Source organism: Pseudophryne corroboree, chromosome 6 (genome assembly GCF_028390025.1).
Source record: "Pseudophryne corroboree isolate aPseCor3 chromosome 6, aPseCor3.hap2, whole genome shotgun sequence".
NCBI classification, from domain to species: domain Eukaryota; kingdom Metazoa; phylum Chordata; class Amphibia; order Anura; family Myobatrachidae; genus Pseudophryne; species Pseudophryne corroboree.
The window spans coordinates 647,093,541-647,109,570 of record NC_086449.1 but is presented as its reverse complement, the minus strand read 5'-3'; the positions used below and the strand labels follow the sequence as shown (position 1 = coordinate 647,109,570).

General features: G+C 43.3%; 1 protein-coding gene across 7 annotated transcripts in view; it reads right to left on the bottom strand.

Moving 5' to 3' along the window:
• ACSL6 (acyl-CoA synthetase long chain family member 6) overlaps positions 1-16,030 on the bottom strand; it is a 415,322-nt gene that overhangs the window by 151,394 nt on the left and 247,898 nt on the right. For all 7 annotated transcript variants that reach the window (XM_063928196.1, XM_063928197.1, XM_063928198.1 and 4 more), the window contains exons 5-8: positions 8,473-8,574; positions 8,285-8,384; positions 4,909-5,087; positions 2,115-2,147 (exon numbers count right to left, since the gene is read on the bottom strand). In XM_063928196.1, the coding sequence (XP_063784266.1) occupies positions 2,115-2,147; positions 4,909-5,087; positions 8,285-8,384; positions 8,473-8,574 (414 nt within the window). The remainder of the gene's footprint in view (positions 1-2,114; positions 2,148-4,908; positions 5,088-8,284; positions 8,385-8,472; positions 8,575-16,030) is intronic.

Here is a 16,030-nt window from a genome sequence, read left to right as displayed (position 1 = left end):
GCGCACAGCTGCAGTGCTGTGCGCTACCTCATGAAGACTGAGACGTCTTCTGCCGCCGGTTTCTGGACCTCTTCTCTATTCGGCATCTGCAAGGGGGTCGGCGGCGCGGCTCCGGTGACCCATCCAGGCTGTACCTGTGATCGTCCCTCTGGAGCTAGTGTCCAGTAGCCTAAGAAGCAAATCCATCCTGCACGCAGGTGAGTTCACTTCTTCTCCCCTAAGTCCCTCGTTGCAGTGAGCCTGTTGCCAGCAGGACTCACTGAAAATAAAAAACCTAACAAACTTTTTCTAAGCAGCTCTTTAGGAGAGCCACCTAGATTGCACCCTGCTCGGACGGGCACAAAAACCTAACTGAGGCTTGGAGGAGGGTCATAGGGGGAGGAGCCAGTACACACCACCTAGTGGTCAAACGTTTAAATTTTGTGCCCTGTCTCCTGCGGAGCCGCTATTCCCCATGGTCCTGACGGAGTCCCAGCATCCACTAGGACGTCAGAGAAATATATATATATATATACACACACACACATTTTAAAGCACCATTAAATTTGATGTGTAGCAATGCAGTGACATGGAAGTCCGTCACATACTGTAATTCCTTTTCACTCCAGTGGAGCAGCTAAGGGAGTGCAGGTGAAGATTGTGTCCTGAGCTCAGCAGTAATGGACACATTATTTTTGGCCCCCTGGACGGCTATTGTTTTTACAGATGATAGCTAGAAGGGTGAAAGGTGTGCCTTCCTGTCATGCTGGGACTATGGGTCGTTTAATGCTGGAGAAAAGTGGAGCTTATAGATTGTATCCAGGGCTGTCTTAACGGCATAGTAGACCCTGGGAAAAGCAATGCACTGGGGCCCCTACCTAGTTTTCACGCTAGGCTGTTTTAGTAGGGAGCCGCACCCTGCCTAATTTTTAAAGTGCCCTTTAGCGACGCTCTGCTAAAACATCCTGACAATGCTGTGCCGTCACTGCATGAACAGATGTCGGGAGCATGCGCACAGCATCTATTCACACTAAAGGGAGAGCTTGGGGAAAGCCAAGTACTCTGTAAGTGCTGGGCACTCCCCCATTAGTAACGAGGACAGGTTGGCATGCCCCACATCGGTGACGTGGACAGATCGGCATACTACCACTGGTGACGAGGAGGTGTGGAACCACCACTAATAGTGATGCCAGCGGGGCTGCATCCCCCTCCCCAGCCTGCTGCGCCCCCCCACATCCACCACATACTGCCCCCACACCTCTGCGTTCTGCCCTACACACATCCTAGTGGGAAAAGTACCTATCCACCCATTCACAGGAAACAATTAAAAAAAAAAATCATTACTTGCTCCTCTTGGCTGTCAGCACTCTGATTGGTGGATAGCTCCAGCCATCTACCAATAGCATGCTGATAGCCATTGAGAATCTGTCTGTAGCCTGGAAGGCAGGTAGAGAACGTTGCCTGGCCACTCTGATTGTGTGACCACTGCCCACCCCTGTTCGAAGGCTCCTAGAGTTGTGGGGCCTTGGATAGCCGTCCAGTATGCCTATACATTAAGGTGGCCCTGATTGTATCAGCTTTTTTGTTTTAACAGACCTATATATATATATATATATCTAAGACCAAAGCACAATGGAGGATAAAGGCTTGTTAAGTTAGAGTTAATTATAATTTTGTTTTTTCATTATTACACTGTTATATAGGTCTTTCAAATATGAGCACTGTTAAAGAGTACAGAAGGGATGTCAACCAAAAGTGTGTAATGTATTGTGGCATTATGGTAATAATACCTTACCTTGCAAGGAATCTAAATGACAATACCAATTATATAATGATTATGAGCCACAGTCCTGGGGGAAAGTCAGTAATACTGTACATCAAATACAGCTCATATCAAGTATTTTATTTTGGAGAAAGCGGGTGAGATCTCGCTTTGAATGGGACATCCCCTTGGATAATATCATGATGGTGTGAGAATGGTCAGGTTCATCCTACATTGCTGAATACAGCATTTAAATTACCCAGACTCATATTGCCAAATGACCAGTTAAATAATATGTTCATGATTTCTGGGGTGAGAACTATAGTTCTCAACATATACATACAGTACAAGATGGTGCTAGAGGTGCACTCACAATTGGGGATCTTCTGTTTTTCCTGCCACAATCCTAGACAAGAGAAAGATAATTTTACATTGATATTCCAGTATTATTAATGCATTCTTGTAAACGTCCAGTAAAGTGCATCATCTTGCTGGAAAAAGAAGTCAATACGTGTTGACGTGTTGACAGTTTCTACCACTTAGAACAAGAGATGGAGTAATAAGAAGTGACACAAGCTCTGGCATTAGGGCCACTGCTGGCCCGCACGGTTCCTTATAGCACTCTACATGCACCACAGACAATTACATGAGTAATTATGGGCAATTTCTACGCAACCCAGTCTCCTGTCTACTTGCGGCTGAAGGGGGTATATGGGTGGCATTCGCACATACAGTAGGCGAGGGCGTATTGTGGGGATGTAGGTGGAATTGCTGGCTATGCTGAGATCTGTCTGGTTTTACATGGATCTATAGCACCAGGAACAGAGGTGAGTGCTGCGTGCTCATGATGATGATAGTGATTTTGGGACCGTGCAGTCGCACATCTGGATTTAGCTTTGTAAATGTAGTGTGAGCGAAACTGCGACCAATGCACGTGCAACTCTGCCGTAGACCCATTATGTTTCATTTGCATTTAGCGACTACTGCTTTGGGGATGGCTGCTCCCAGAATGATAATAAAGATATATAGATACTCATTAGGGGCTGAGGCTGAGTTGAACAGACTCCTCTGTGCAGAGCATACTTTCAATGCTTTCACATTTCGCCTGCTCCAGTTCTGAGCGCATGCACGTACGCAGAGTCATACACAATTCAGTTGCATCTATACTTATGACTGAAGGTGGAACTGGGCTGTAGTAGGCTGTACGCATGTGCGGGTGTGTCACCACAACAATGGGATATGCAGGTGGATGTAATAATAAAGATAAATCATATTAGGGTATGTGCAAGTGCGCACTGAGGATGTGTACACATAGGTGGCAGGCACAATGTAAGAGCTGTATGCCGAGATAAGCCGGGATTGCTATGGGGCGAGCAATTGCTCCAATGCATCTCAATGTGTGATCAATTTGACTCCTTTAAACTCATTAGCTGAAAGGCGCAGTGTAGCATTCACACACAGCAGCGCTGTACACAAAGGGGCTGATGTAAAAATTGGGAGCAAAGCAAACAAAGGAGCTCATTTGCACCTTGGACAAAGACCACTGCAGTTGAGGCATATTTAAAATGTTCAAACATATTTAGAGTTGGGATGGGCGTGTCCTAGCTCTACTCTTTTGAGTTAGGCAGTAGTGATGGTGTAATGGTTAGCATTACTGCCTCACAGAACTGAGGTCATGGGTTCAATTCCCACCATGACCCAAACTGTGTGGAGTTTGTATATTCTCCCCGTGCTTGCGTGGGTTTCCATAGGGTACTCCAGGTTTACTCTCACAATCCAAAAATATACTGGTAGGTTAATTGGCTCCAAACACAATTAACCCTAGTGTGAATGTGTGTGCACGTACGTGTGGTAGGAGATATAGATTGTAAGCTCCACTGGGGCAGGGACTTATATGAATGGGCAAGTATTCTTGGCAAAGCGCTGCGGAATATGTGTGCGCTATATAAATAACTGGTAATAGATAATAAATTCTGAATTACAGTGTAAAAATAAAGCTGTCTGGTTGTTGGCTACATGTAAAAGCAGTCAGTATTAACCCTAAGGGCTAAAACACACTACCCGGCTTTTGCCGGCCGGGAAAAAGCTGGACGGCTTTTCCCGTGCCGGCATTGTAGTTAACAGTGTGAGGGCTAGGGTCCCTTCACACTGCACGGCCCCGGCCCGGCTGCCGGGTTGCAGCCGGGTCTCACCACTGGAAGGACCGGCGGCCGCCGGGCCGTCTTTGCAGTCAGTGAACCGTGTGTGTGAAGGGGAGCTTTCACACACAACGGTTTTTTTCGGAAGCCGTGTCTGATACTGCGCATGCGCACAGCATCACACACGGCTCAAAGCCGTCCTGTGTGTGAGACTCTGCCGGTTTCTCCCGGATGGCAAAAAGCCGGACAAACTTTGTCCGGCTTTTTGCCATCCGGGAGAAACCGGCCAGTGTGTTACAGCCCTAAATGGAAGAAAATCATTGTATTTGCACCCCTTGCCATGCAACGTGGTTTATCCAGTTGCAAAGTTGTTCCTTTTTTTTTCTTTGCTTCCAGCTTTGCATTAGCCCCGAGCAGAGCATGAAGATCAGCATTACACGGTCTCAGCACCGACTCTGGGTTGGGCATAGTTATGCACATACACCTATAACGGGAAGTACGTGCATTGTGTAGGGTTCAGCTTTTAGCATATGTTTCTGTACACAGAAAGAACTTCTGCCATGATGGGAGGTGAGGACCTCATCTCTGGGGGCAGCTGGAAGGTGGCTGACCAGGTTCACCTTATGCAACACTTTTATGAGTAGGTAGACAGTGGGGCAGATTCAGAGGTGGACGCAAGTGGTCGATCAGCGCTGCCTTTGGGAGGCATTTGATATGCCAGATGTCGGGATCCCGTTGCTCAGCATACCGGCGCCGGGATCCCGATAGCTGGCATACAGACAACTACTGTCCCTCTTGGGGTGTCCACGACACCCCTGGAGGGAGAATAAAAGACAATGTGCCCGCAAGGGGCTCTTTTGCGCTCACCCCGCTGCCTGTATGCCGGCGGTCAGGATCACGGTGCCGGTATAATATAGTAGACCTATTTAAAATAAGTGACCTATTTAATTTAACATTGTAATTAAATGTAATATATACCCAAGTTCCCTATAATGTGATAATTTGAGTGTGCCTGTAATGATATATCACCTCCAGTTCTTGCATAGACTGAATGCGCACAGAACAATTCCGTCCTCTCTTCACCAGCTGCTGATCCACAGAGTCTATGATAACAACAGACTTCAGCCCTGGGGTCTCTCCTTTCTCCACATGTTCCAGGAGGACTTTCACTTTCTCCGGTTTGTCACATATTACTGTTGATATATCAGCTGCCAAAAATACATTAGTGCAGTCGTACACTATATTCCAATTTCCACCAGCAACACTGTACAGTCCCACAATATGCACTGGTATTAGACCAGTGTTAGTGCAGTGGCACCTGAGGGCTCTATGTGCCTCTGTATCGCACGTGGTGTTCATGCTATAATGAGCTCACTTACAGTATACAGGCATTTCTTCTTTTTAGTTATCAATAAGTGGTATAAAAAAAAGCACAAACAAAAATAATGGAAAAATTAAAATAAACAACAAGAACATGACCATTAGGTCAGAGTAATTTGGTCACCAAACACTTACAGATGGGACCTCATACACGTACCCTTTTTGCGCTATATTCCCATAATGTGCACTTTGAGCCCAATTCAGACTTGATAGTAGATCAAAAACTCTGACATGTGGGGGGACGCCCAGCACAGGGCTAGTCCGCCCCACATACCAGGCCCTAACCCACCCTCCCCTGCACATGTGCGAAAAGGATCGCACAGTGGCAATGCTTTCGCACCTGGCGAGTAGCTCCCTGTCTACGCAGCCTAGCTGCACATCTACATTATCTGGATTCCGCCCCTCCCCCCCTCCAACGCCGTACGAATGCTGCTGGCCCTCCCCCTCCCGCCCCGAGACCGCCTCTGCCCGGCAATCAGGCAGAGGTGATCGCACCAATCTCACCGTGTGTGCACGCGCAGTGCGGCCGATGCACATGCCCACAACACATAGGGCTTCAGCCTGCGATCGCAGCTATTGCAGGGACTAGGTCTGAATTAGGACCTTTATCCTCAATTTTGCTACTTTGTTTTCCAATTTTGAGTCCATTATTTGTACTGCAGATGTGCCGGTCTCCTTCTGTGAGATCGCTCGGAGCCCCCTTAGTCCCAGCATGATTGGCATGCTGCGGAGTTGATGTGGGGGAGTAGGGGGGTTGTGGCGGGCAAACTTTTACAAAATGGAAACAGGTCACCCCCATTTTGTAGGTGTGCCGAGGCCACGTTCTTCCAACACATGCATCCTGGCCCCGGCTGAGCAGTTCCACTGGACATTCTGAGTACGCTGAGCAATGGTCACAATGGTGATCCTCAGGCTGCGTCTTCACAGGCAGCACTCAGATCTGCAATGCAGCAGAAGGCGTCTTTTTCCTACTGACGCCTCCTGCTGCATTAGCATATTGAATATCGATATTGCGTCCAAAGACGCAGCAATGCTCACTGCATCCATCTCTAAATCAGGTCCTAAGTCTGCATATAGGGGGTGATTCCAAGTTGTTCGCTCGCTAGCTGCTTTTAGCAGCATTGCACATGCTAAGCCGCCGCCCTCTGGGAGTGAATCTTAGCTGAGCAGAATTGCGAATGAAAGATTCGCAGAATAGCGAAAAGAAATTTCTTAGCAGTTTCTGAGTAGCTCGAGACTTACTCACAAATAGCGATCAGTTCAGTCAGTTGCGTTCCTGGTTTGACGTCACACACACGCCCAGCTTCCGGCCAGCCACTCCCCCGTTTCTCCAGACACTCCTGCGTTTTTCCCTGGCACGCCTGCGTTTTTCCGCACACTCCCAGAAAACGGCCAGTTTCCGCCCAGAAACACCCACTTCCTGTCAATCACACTACGATCACTTCAACGAGGAAAAATCTTCGTTCGGGCGTGAGTAAATCTACTAAGTTTTGTGTTAAAATACTAACCGCATGCGCACTGCGAACCATGCGCATGCACATTTTTGCCTTAATCGCTCCGTTGCGAAAATCGGCAACGAGCGAACAACTCGGAATGACCCCCATAGTGCATTACTAGTATCAGACCTGTCTTTTTTTCTTTCTCAGGGGGTTATACGGCTTGAGTCGCTCCTGCGATCCTCTGTGCAGTTTCCAAATTATCTGGAAACTGTGTATGAGCAGAACGGGTCCTGGGATTGCATTTCAGTATTGCAAACGCCTCTGCCCAATTGACAGACAGAGGCGTTTGGGGGAGGACAAGGGGACGGGGCTCCCAGCCTTGTCGGAAGTGGGGGCATATCATTCCCGTTTTCCGGGAGTGGCAAAGCCAGGCACTGCATCGCGTGATGCAGTTTCCTTGGCCTCATAAACCGCCCTCCGATGGCCTGCTGGCAGTCTGCGCGGATCACCGTGACCATCAGTCACAATGTTGATCTCAGGCTGCAACGCAATTGCAGTGCTGGGATTGCAAATGCGTCAAGGAGGTGTTTAACACCTCCTACTGCATTTGTACTAGTATGGATAGCATTAGTAAAGATGCCTGCGAGCAGCTTTACAAATGCAATCCATGTTCAATTAGGCACTCAGTTCACTTAAATGGGTCTATTCATGAAGCAGTGAAAAGAGTGGAGAAGAGAGCTAGTGGAGACGTTGCCCATGGCAGCCAATCAGCTGCTCTGTATAATTTTATAGTAAGCACATTATAAATGTTACTTCAGTGCTGATTGGTTCTTCTCCACTGGCTCACTTCTCCACAGTTTTCACTGCTTCATGAATAGACCCCATAGTGTACTACTTAGGACTAGTGTTGCAAAGTCCATGGTGTGCTACATGGGGCTATTTCAGTGTCTTTGAAACCATGAATGTTCAGTACTACCTCTATTTTTACATACTCATACTGTATGACATATTAAAGTCTATTCTTGAAGCAGTGAAAAGTGTAGAGAAATGAGCTAGTAGAGAAGTTGCCCATGGCAACCAACAGCATTGAAGTAACATTTATAATTTGCATACTGTACAACTGTACGGAGCAGCTGATTGGTTGCCATGAGCAACTTCTCCACAGGCTCACTTCTCCACTCTTTTCACTGGTTCTTGAATAGACCTCATTATTAGTAATCTCACTGTTCCTGTATTCTTATTTGAAATATATATGTGAGAGACTGTCATACAGCTATGCTACACTATTAATAAAACATGGGAATATTCTTTCGGATATAAAATCTATCCTGGATTAAAAAATTAAACACAACAACTGAAATTTATCACCCAAAGCTGATTTTTTTTTTTTGTGCAATTGGTGCTAATTACCAGGAAAACAACTGCAACATGCCATCACACTACAGTGGTAAGTCTTCTGCAGTGCACCCTTTTAGCACCTGAGTGACATCACAATCTGATTGAGCAGCTTACCATTATATGTGCAAAGTCTTCTGAAGTGCAATATGTGTTGGTACAGTGGGGAATCTTACAATGCATTCACTTACCTGTGTTAATAATATAGCGGATGGCACCAGGACCTAGAGTGTCGTACAAAGGAATGACTACCATGGAATATGTATAGCAGGCGAGCTCAGAGATTATCCACTGCAAAGAGACAAATCACACTCTGCGTCAGGACACTAAAAAGGACACATCTAATTTCCAGATAGATGGAAGTGTAATGTATTATTACCTCTGGCCGGTTCTGTGCAAAAACCCCAATGAACTGGTCAGATGAAGGCTTGCACCCCTGGTGTAGTAATCCTGATCCTAAACATTCTGCTCTGTCTGATACCTGTACATCATTCAGGACAAATGCTTTGTTAATGATACATAGAAACATAGAAACATAGAATTTGACGGCAGATAAGAACTACTTGGCCCATCTAGTCTGCCCCTTTTTTATTTTATCCTTTAGGCAATCTCAACCCTTTTTGAACCTTAATTCTTTGTAAGGATATTCATATGCCTATCCCAAGCATGTTTAAATTGCTCTACAGTCTTAGCCTCTACCACAGGCATTCCCAACCACGGTCCTCAAGGCACACTAACAGTGCAGGTTTTAGTGATATCCAGCCTTCAGCACAGGTGACTTAATTAGTAGCTGAGCTATTTTGATTTAACCATCTGTGCTGCAGCCTGGATATCACTAATACCTGCACTGTTGGTGTGCCTTGAGGACCGTGGTTGGGAATGCCTGCTCTACCACATCTGATGGGATGCTATTCCACTTATCCACTACCCTTTCTGTGAAGTAATTTTTCCTTAAATTTCCCCTGAACTAAATTTCCCCCCTCCAGTCTCAGTGTATGTCCTCGAGTTCTAATACTTCTCTTCCTTTGAAGAATGTTTCCCTCCTGAACTTTGTTAAGACCCTTGATACTACATACTGCTGCTTGTCTGAGACATAATACAGTTTATCCTGTGTACATTAAGGTTAAGATTCAATTGTTTTATTGTTCCCGATCTCCCGAATAAAGTGATGGGAGATAGAAGGGCGATATTAAAAAAAATATATATATTTTTTTTTATTGTGCACATCGCGCCCAAAAAGGCTGGTTTAGCCAGGTAAAGCGCCTTTACCCAACTAAACTAATGGGCATGATGTGAAAAGTGCAGATTGTGTGCCCAAATGGGTCACTTTTCGCACATTCCAGCTCGCCACCCCCAGGGGTGCGAGCTGAAATGCCGGTGCCACCAACTATTCACATCTTACCAAAACAACAATTGAATTGCTCTGTCAGGCACCAGGCAGCTGTCAGTGCTGCGATGGATAAACAACTGAATGTCACCCTAAATGTTTAATCTCTAAAATACCAAATTTCTCAATTAATTTCCACAAACATCAGAAAGAAGGTAGATCTCAATTTGTACATTATTGGAAGAAGCGAATATATTTACATATTTCTTCTTTTTGATTAAAAGAGATCACTAAAAGGGAAAAAAACACAATAAGCAATTTTCATTATACAGAGTAAAGCTGACAGATTTGCAGACAAAAATTCTGACGACCAAAACAATCCCGACAACGCCAGATGTGCAGCGCACACACTACACAAAAACTGCTTTAACATAGTGTATGCAGCGCACGCTATGTCAGTGACAGATCAGAGGGGTTACTGACCGACCGCCGGGCCTTGGTGCAGCGTACACACTAAACATTTCTCGAGCTAACAACCAATATCTGACAGAGAACTGTATAGTGTGTACCCAGCTGTACTGTGACTACTGTACCATACTGTAGCACTTTGATGACCTTTAGACTTTTTCATACAAGACACTGATCCTGGTAGTAACTCTCTGGAGGGAACTCAATAAGACTCGAGTTTAAGTAACTTTGTGGCTTGTATGCTAAGGAGTATTAAGAGCAGAAACCTATTCAGCTGCATAGTCGCAGTCCCTGACTGGAACCCAGAACATAATTTCTTCACTTCAAAGTAAAAATCAAAATAGCCAAACGGTGTTCTACCTTATAGGAGCAGTCTAAATTTTGTGAGGGTTCATTGAAGCCTCATGCTTAACTGAAACTTCTTCTACGTTGCAGTACACTGTATTATATTTTTACCGTTTGTATATTTACTTGACATTATGCTGGTGGAAGCTACAGTATGTGTACTTCAATGACACTGTCCACCAATCTGCGACACCCATTCCCCATGTTAGCCATTACATAGAAAACCTGTGAATGGCCACAGGATTATCTGTAAACATATTTTAAATCCCTAGCACCCAGACCCACCAGGCAGTGTTTGGCGACTCTGGCATTATGGTTAGTGTCGGGGCCAATTTATGAGGGAAGGGGACCTGTGTGCAGACTCCGAGTGGGCCCCCTCCTCTCCATGGCCCCGTAGGCTCCAGCAATGTGTCAGAGTCTACTGCACATGCGCAAGTATCCGGAAACATGGCGCCCGCCATGTTCCGGAGACTAATTTGCTAATGCGCATGCGCTGCGTCCATTTCGGGGTGGATTTTTGCCGCCACTACTGTGGCTTCAGTGCCCGTCGCGGGATTCCAGAAGGTAAGTTTTAACACAGCATGGGTGCGGTGTGGGCCCCCCTGGATCCAGGTGCCCGTGTGCACCACACACATTGCACCCATGGTAGAAACGCCAATGGTTAGTGTGTTGTTTCTGCAGTAGTAGTCTAGTTTACCTTTTTTGATATACACTAACTAGGCCAGTGGTTTCCAAACTTTTTTGAATCACGGCGCCCTAGAATATCAGAATTTGTTTCACGGCACCCCTAGGCCAAAAATTTCTTATTGAAAATTTAGAAAGAAATATTACATTAAGTAGATTGCGTTTATATGTCATCCTTAAGGTCAGTTGTGTGGTGAGGGACAAGATTTGCTTCTGTTTGGCCACATATTTTATGACTGGCAGCCACCAGCATTGGTTTTGCCTATTATATTGACCATGAATAATTTGAATTGGTCCTGGACCACCAACCCAGGGCACCCCTGCAAGTGTCCCGAGGCACCCCAGGGAGCCACGGCACACAGTTTGGGAACCTCTGAACTAGGCATTGATGATATATTTTTTGATATAGCTACTTTACTACATTATGTCATGAATGCACAGCTGTCATATGTATCAAATTGTCCACTGAAGCTGAATGATTTACTTCATCCTCTGCATGCTACTATTTTGAAGAAATGCATTGAAGGGGTTATTCAGAGTTGTTAGCAAACCAAAAAAGTTAGCAATTCGGCAAAACCATGTTGACCTTCAGATGGGGCAGCTGTAACACGTGCAGAGAGATTTAAATTTGGGTGGGTTATATTGTTTCTGCGCATGGTAATTACTGCCTGCTTTATTTTTATACTACAACTAACTGTTCTTCGCACGGGAGTTTCTGATTTTCACAGTTGTAAATATAAATTAGTGTAAAAAATGTAATAAATCTATAGAGCTGTAAATTTGAGAGGTCTTAATGTACGTAAATATTAATCCATGCTTCTTGGCATTAGCCGTGGAGCACCCGTAGCAGATACGGTAAAAAGTGACAGGCCCATTTTTGTAGTTTATTAAATTCTACACACAGGTGCAATCCAAATTTTGAGCCGATTTGTCGTTGTTGTTCACGCAACGAAAGCTACGCATCTGACATAATAATGACATCATTATTTCAACCCCCTTTTCATCCCCTTAGGAGAGGTTTATTCAAATTCTAATTAAGCGGTTTTCCTATTTCCGACCTGAAGAATACATATGTTGAATTTCAGCTTCCTAACATTTTGGGAAGTAAGAGAAGTGGTCTATTTACTAAGCATTGGATGGAGATAAAGTAGAAGCCAATCGGCTCCTAACTGTTATTTTTCAAACACAGCCTGTGACATTGCAGTTAGGAGACAATTGGCTGCTACTTTATCTCCAGCGACTTTATCTCCATCCAAGGCTTAGTAAATAGACCCTTAGTGAGTCAGTGAGTGAGTGAGAGAGAGCTTTTCGCATTTATATAGATTTAGATTTCAGTTTAAACACACCCCACCAAATCTAAATCTCTCCGTGCATGTAACATCTTCCCCACCTGCAGTGCAACATGGTTTTGGCCATTAGTGTGCTTTTTTGGTTTGCTAAAAACTCTGAATAACCCCATTGAGGCCCTCATTCCGAGTTGTTCGCTCGCTAGCTGCTTTTAGCAGCATTGCACACGCTAAGCCGCCGCCCTCTGGGAGTGTATCTTAGCTTAGCAGAATTGTGAACGAAAGATTAGCAGAATTGCGATTAGAAATTTCTTAGCAATTTCTGAGTAGCTCCAGCCTTAACTGGATTTGTTGTGGGGGAAATAGCGCACTGAGCTACCTTTCTATTGGTATGTTATATACATAAACCGGAATATAAAGATAATATTATTTTAGATTTAATGATACCCATTATCTATGGGGGAAATGCAGTTCTGACTCATCAAATTAACAAAAACCCGGCGGTGCTCCCTTGAGTTGTAGAGAACAAATCAACTAATATGCAGAAAGAAAAGACAACTCCTTTTTATGGGGCACTCCTATTAGTAATCTAAAACGTAACTTTTATTGAAATTGGACTCACATTGACATACAACATAAAACATTTAATCAATAAGATAATTTATGGTATGACTGGCTAAGCCTCTAAACCTATCTCCATGTGACGTCCTTCTCACTATATAGATATGACTGTCCCAATTAAATCAAAATATCCATAATATTTAAGTTCTACTGCTATGGATGATAGTTTAATACTCCCTTAGTATGATTATAAGTTTGAAAACAAATACCACGGTGCACTTATTATGAGTACATGCTGTGGCCAACATTTGAGTCAATTGATGGTATGTGTCAAATATGCAGATAAACTTAATTGGACATTTATGGAAGAATTATACATTTAAACTTAATTGGGTATTTATGGAAGAATTATACATTTAGGAGAGGGAGAGTAGGAGAAAAGAAAAAGCTCAGAAGGAAGATGGGGAGAGATAGGTGACTAGATGCCTGGTTTCTGCTTTTGGAGATCTGCTTAAAAAGCATTGAATCCCCAATGAGAGAACCAACTGGAGTATATGCACCACTCCCAAGACCTGTATCTGCTGTTAACTTAGTCTGCCCAATTAAGGGCAAAGTTAATGAGAGTGCAGGAGAGAGGTCCCTAGCCAGTGTATAATACCTATAATGCTGACTACTTATAAGCCCTTTATTAATATAGATCACAACATTTATTTGAAATATCACCTTGTTGTGTGAATTAACCATAAATTGTGTGGCATCTATGAAAAACACTCAAAAGAAAAAGAAGCAGAATTGCTTATGTGCTTGTATATAGCATAGCTATTGAATGAAATAATTTCTATGAAATACAGATTTCATATGCAATAACGACCAGGATGTCTACTGTCCTCAATCATGTCTGTTGACATCGAATTAAGGATGAGAGAGTCCTTTTGGGTGTTTGTGCAATATGAAAATAGTGTGCTTCTGCTGTCGTTATCTCAATAAATGAGTTAAACCGATGAGAGAGCACCGAAATAATAAGAAGGAAAGGGGAAAAAATTATTATGAATAATATAATTAATAACAGTGTATTCTTAAGAGTGTATTCACTGCAGATCCCGTTGTATATAGAATAGCCCAATGTCTAACCAATTTCACCCTCACACACACTTTACATTTCAAAATAATTAAACAAAGGGTAAATGTTCTCAATAAGATGTAGGTTAATCAGTTAGAAACACAATTTATTGTGTGATATATTTGATACAAGCATAATGATAATATCATAGTTGCGTCTCATATAAGAAAATTTGCATTATATTTGCACTAATAACAGAATTGCATCATGTTTGCAAACGGCATCATGTATATGGACGTCACCTAATTAGCACATTTAGAATAGGAAATTGTACCCCCTTATTTGTCTAGTTGATTTTGTAATTTTCATTGTACAGTTGGGAAATAAAATACCTAGATTCATGTGCCAATTACTGCTAATAGATATTAAATTAAGATAAAGATTGTTACTTATCTGCTGTATATTCTCCTCAATAATTCATTGCTGCTGACAGTGTGCGGCTCGTCACAGATCACAAGGTCTGTATTACCGGGCAGTATATGGGACTGCTGTTGGTAGCGTGCGGCTCACCTTTAACTTGATAAGTCTTTGTCGGGTGACAGTGTATAGCAAACACTAATCCCGGCGCGCGGCTCACCGCAGCTTGTAATACCGTATATGTGGCTCACCTCAGGATATCTTTAACTTGATAAGTCTTTGTCGGGTGACAGTGTATAGCAAACACTAATCCCGGCGCGCGGCTCACCGCAGCTTGTAATACCGTATATGTGGCTCACCTCAGGATATCTTTGACTTGATAAGTCTTTGTCGGGTGACAGTGTATAGCAAACGTGCTATGCCGGGATTAGTGTTTGCTATACACTGGCACCCGACAAAGACTTATCAAGTCAAAGATATCCTGAGGTGAGCCACATATACGGTATTACAAGCTGCGGTGAGCCGCGCGCCGGGATTAGTGTTTGCTATACACTGTCACCCGACAAAGACTTATCAAGTTAAAGGTGAGCCGCACGCTACCAACAGCAGTCCCATATACTGCCCGGTAATACGGACCTTGTGATCTGTGACGAGCCGCACACTGTCAGCAGCAATGAATTATTGAGAAGAATATACAGCAGATAAGTAACAATCTTTATCTTAATTTAATATCTATTAGCAGTAATTGGCACATGAATCTAGGTATTTTATTTCCCAACTGTACAATGAAAATTACAAAATCAACTAGACAAATAAGGGGGTATAATTTCCTATTATATATGTGCTAATTAGGTGACGTCCATATACATGATGCCGTTTGCAAACATGATGCAATTCTGTTATTAGTGCAAATATAAAGCAAATTTTCTTATATGAGACGCAACTATATTATCATTATGCTTGTATCAAATATATCACACAATAAATTGTGTTTCTAACTGATTAACCTACATCTTATTGAGAACATTTACCCTTTGTTTAATTATTTTGAAATGTAAAGTGTGTGTGAGGGTGAAATTGGTTAGACATTGGGCTATTCTATATACAACGGGATCTGCAGTGAATACACTCTTAGGAATACACTGTTATTAATTATATTATTCATAATAATTTTCCCCCCTTTCCTTCTTATTATTTCGGTGCTCTCTCATCGGTTTAACTCATTTATTGAGATAACGACAGCAGAAGCACACTATTTTCATATTGCACAAACACCCAAAAGGACTCTCTCATCCTTAATTCGATGTCAACAGACATGATTGAGGACAGTAGACATCCTGGTCGTTATTGCATATGAAATCTGTATTTCATAGAAATTATTTCATTCAATAGCTATGCTATATACAAGCACATAAGCAATTCTGCTTCTTTTTCTTTTGAGTGTTTTTCATAGATGCCACACAATTTATGGTTAATTCACACAACAAGGTGATATTTCAAATAAATGTTGTGATCTATATTAATAAAGGGCTTATAAGTAGTCAGCATTATAGGTATTATACACTGGCTAGGGACCTCTCTCCTGCACTCTCATTAACTTTGCCCTTAATTGGGCAGACTAAGTTAACAGCAGATACAGGTCTTGGGAGTGGTGCATATGCTCCAGTTGGTTCTCTCATTGGGGATTCGATGCTTTTTAAGCAGATCTCCAAAAGCAGAAACCAGGCATCTAGTCACCTATCTCTCCCCATCTTCCTTCTGACCTTTTTCTTTTCTCCTACTCTCCCTC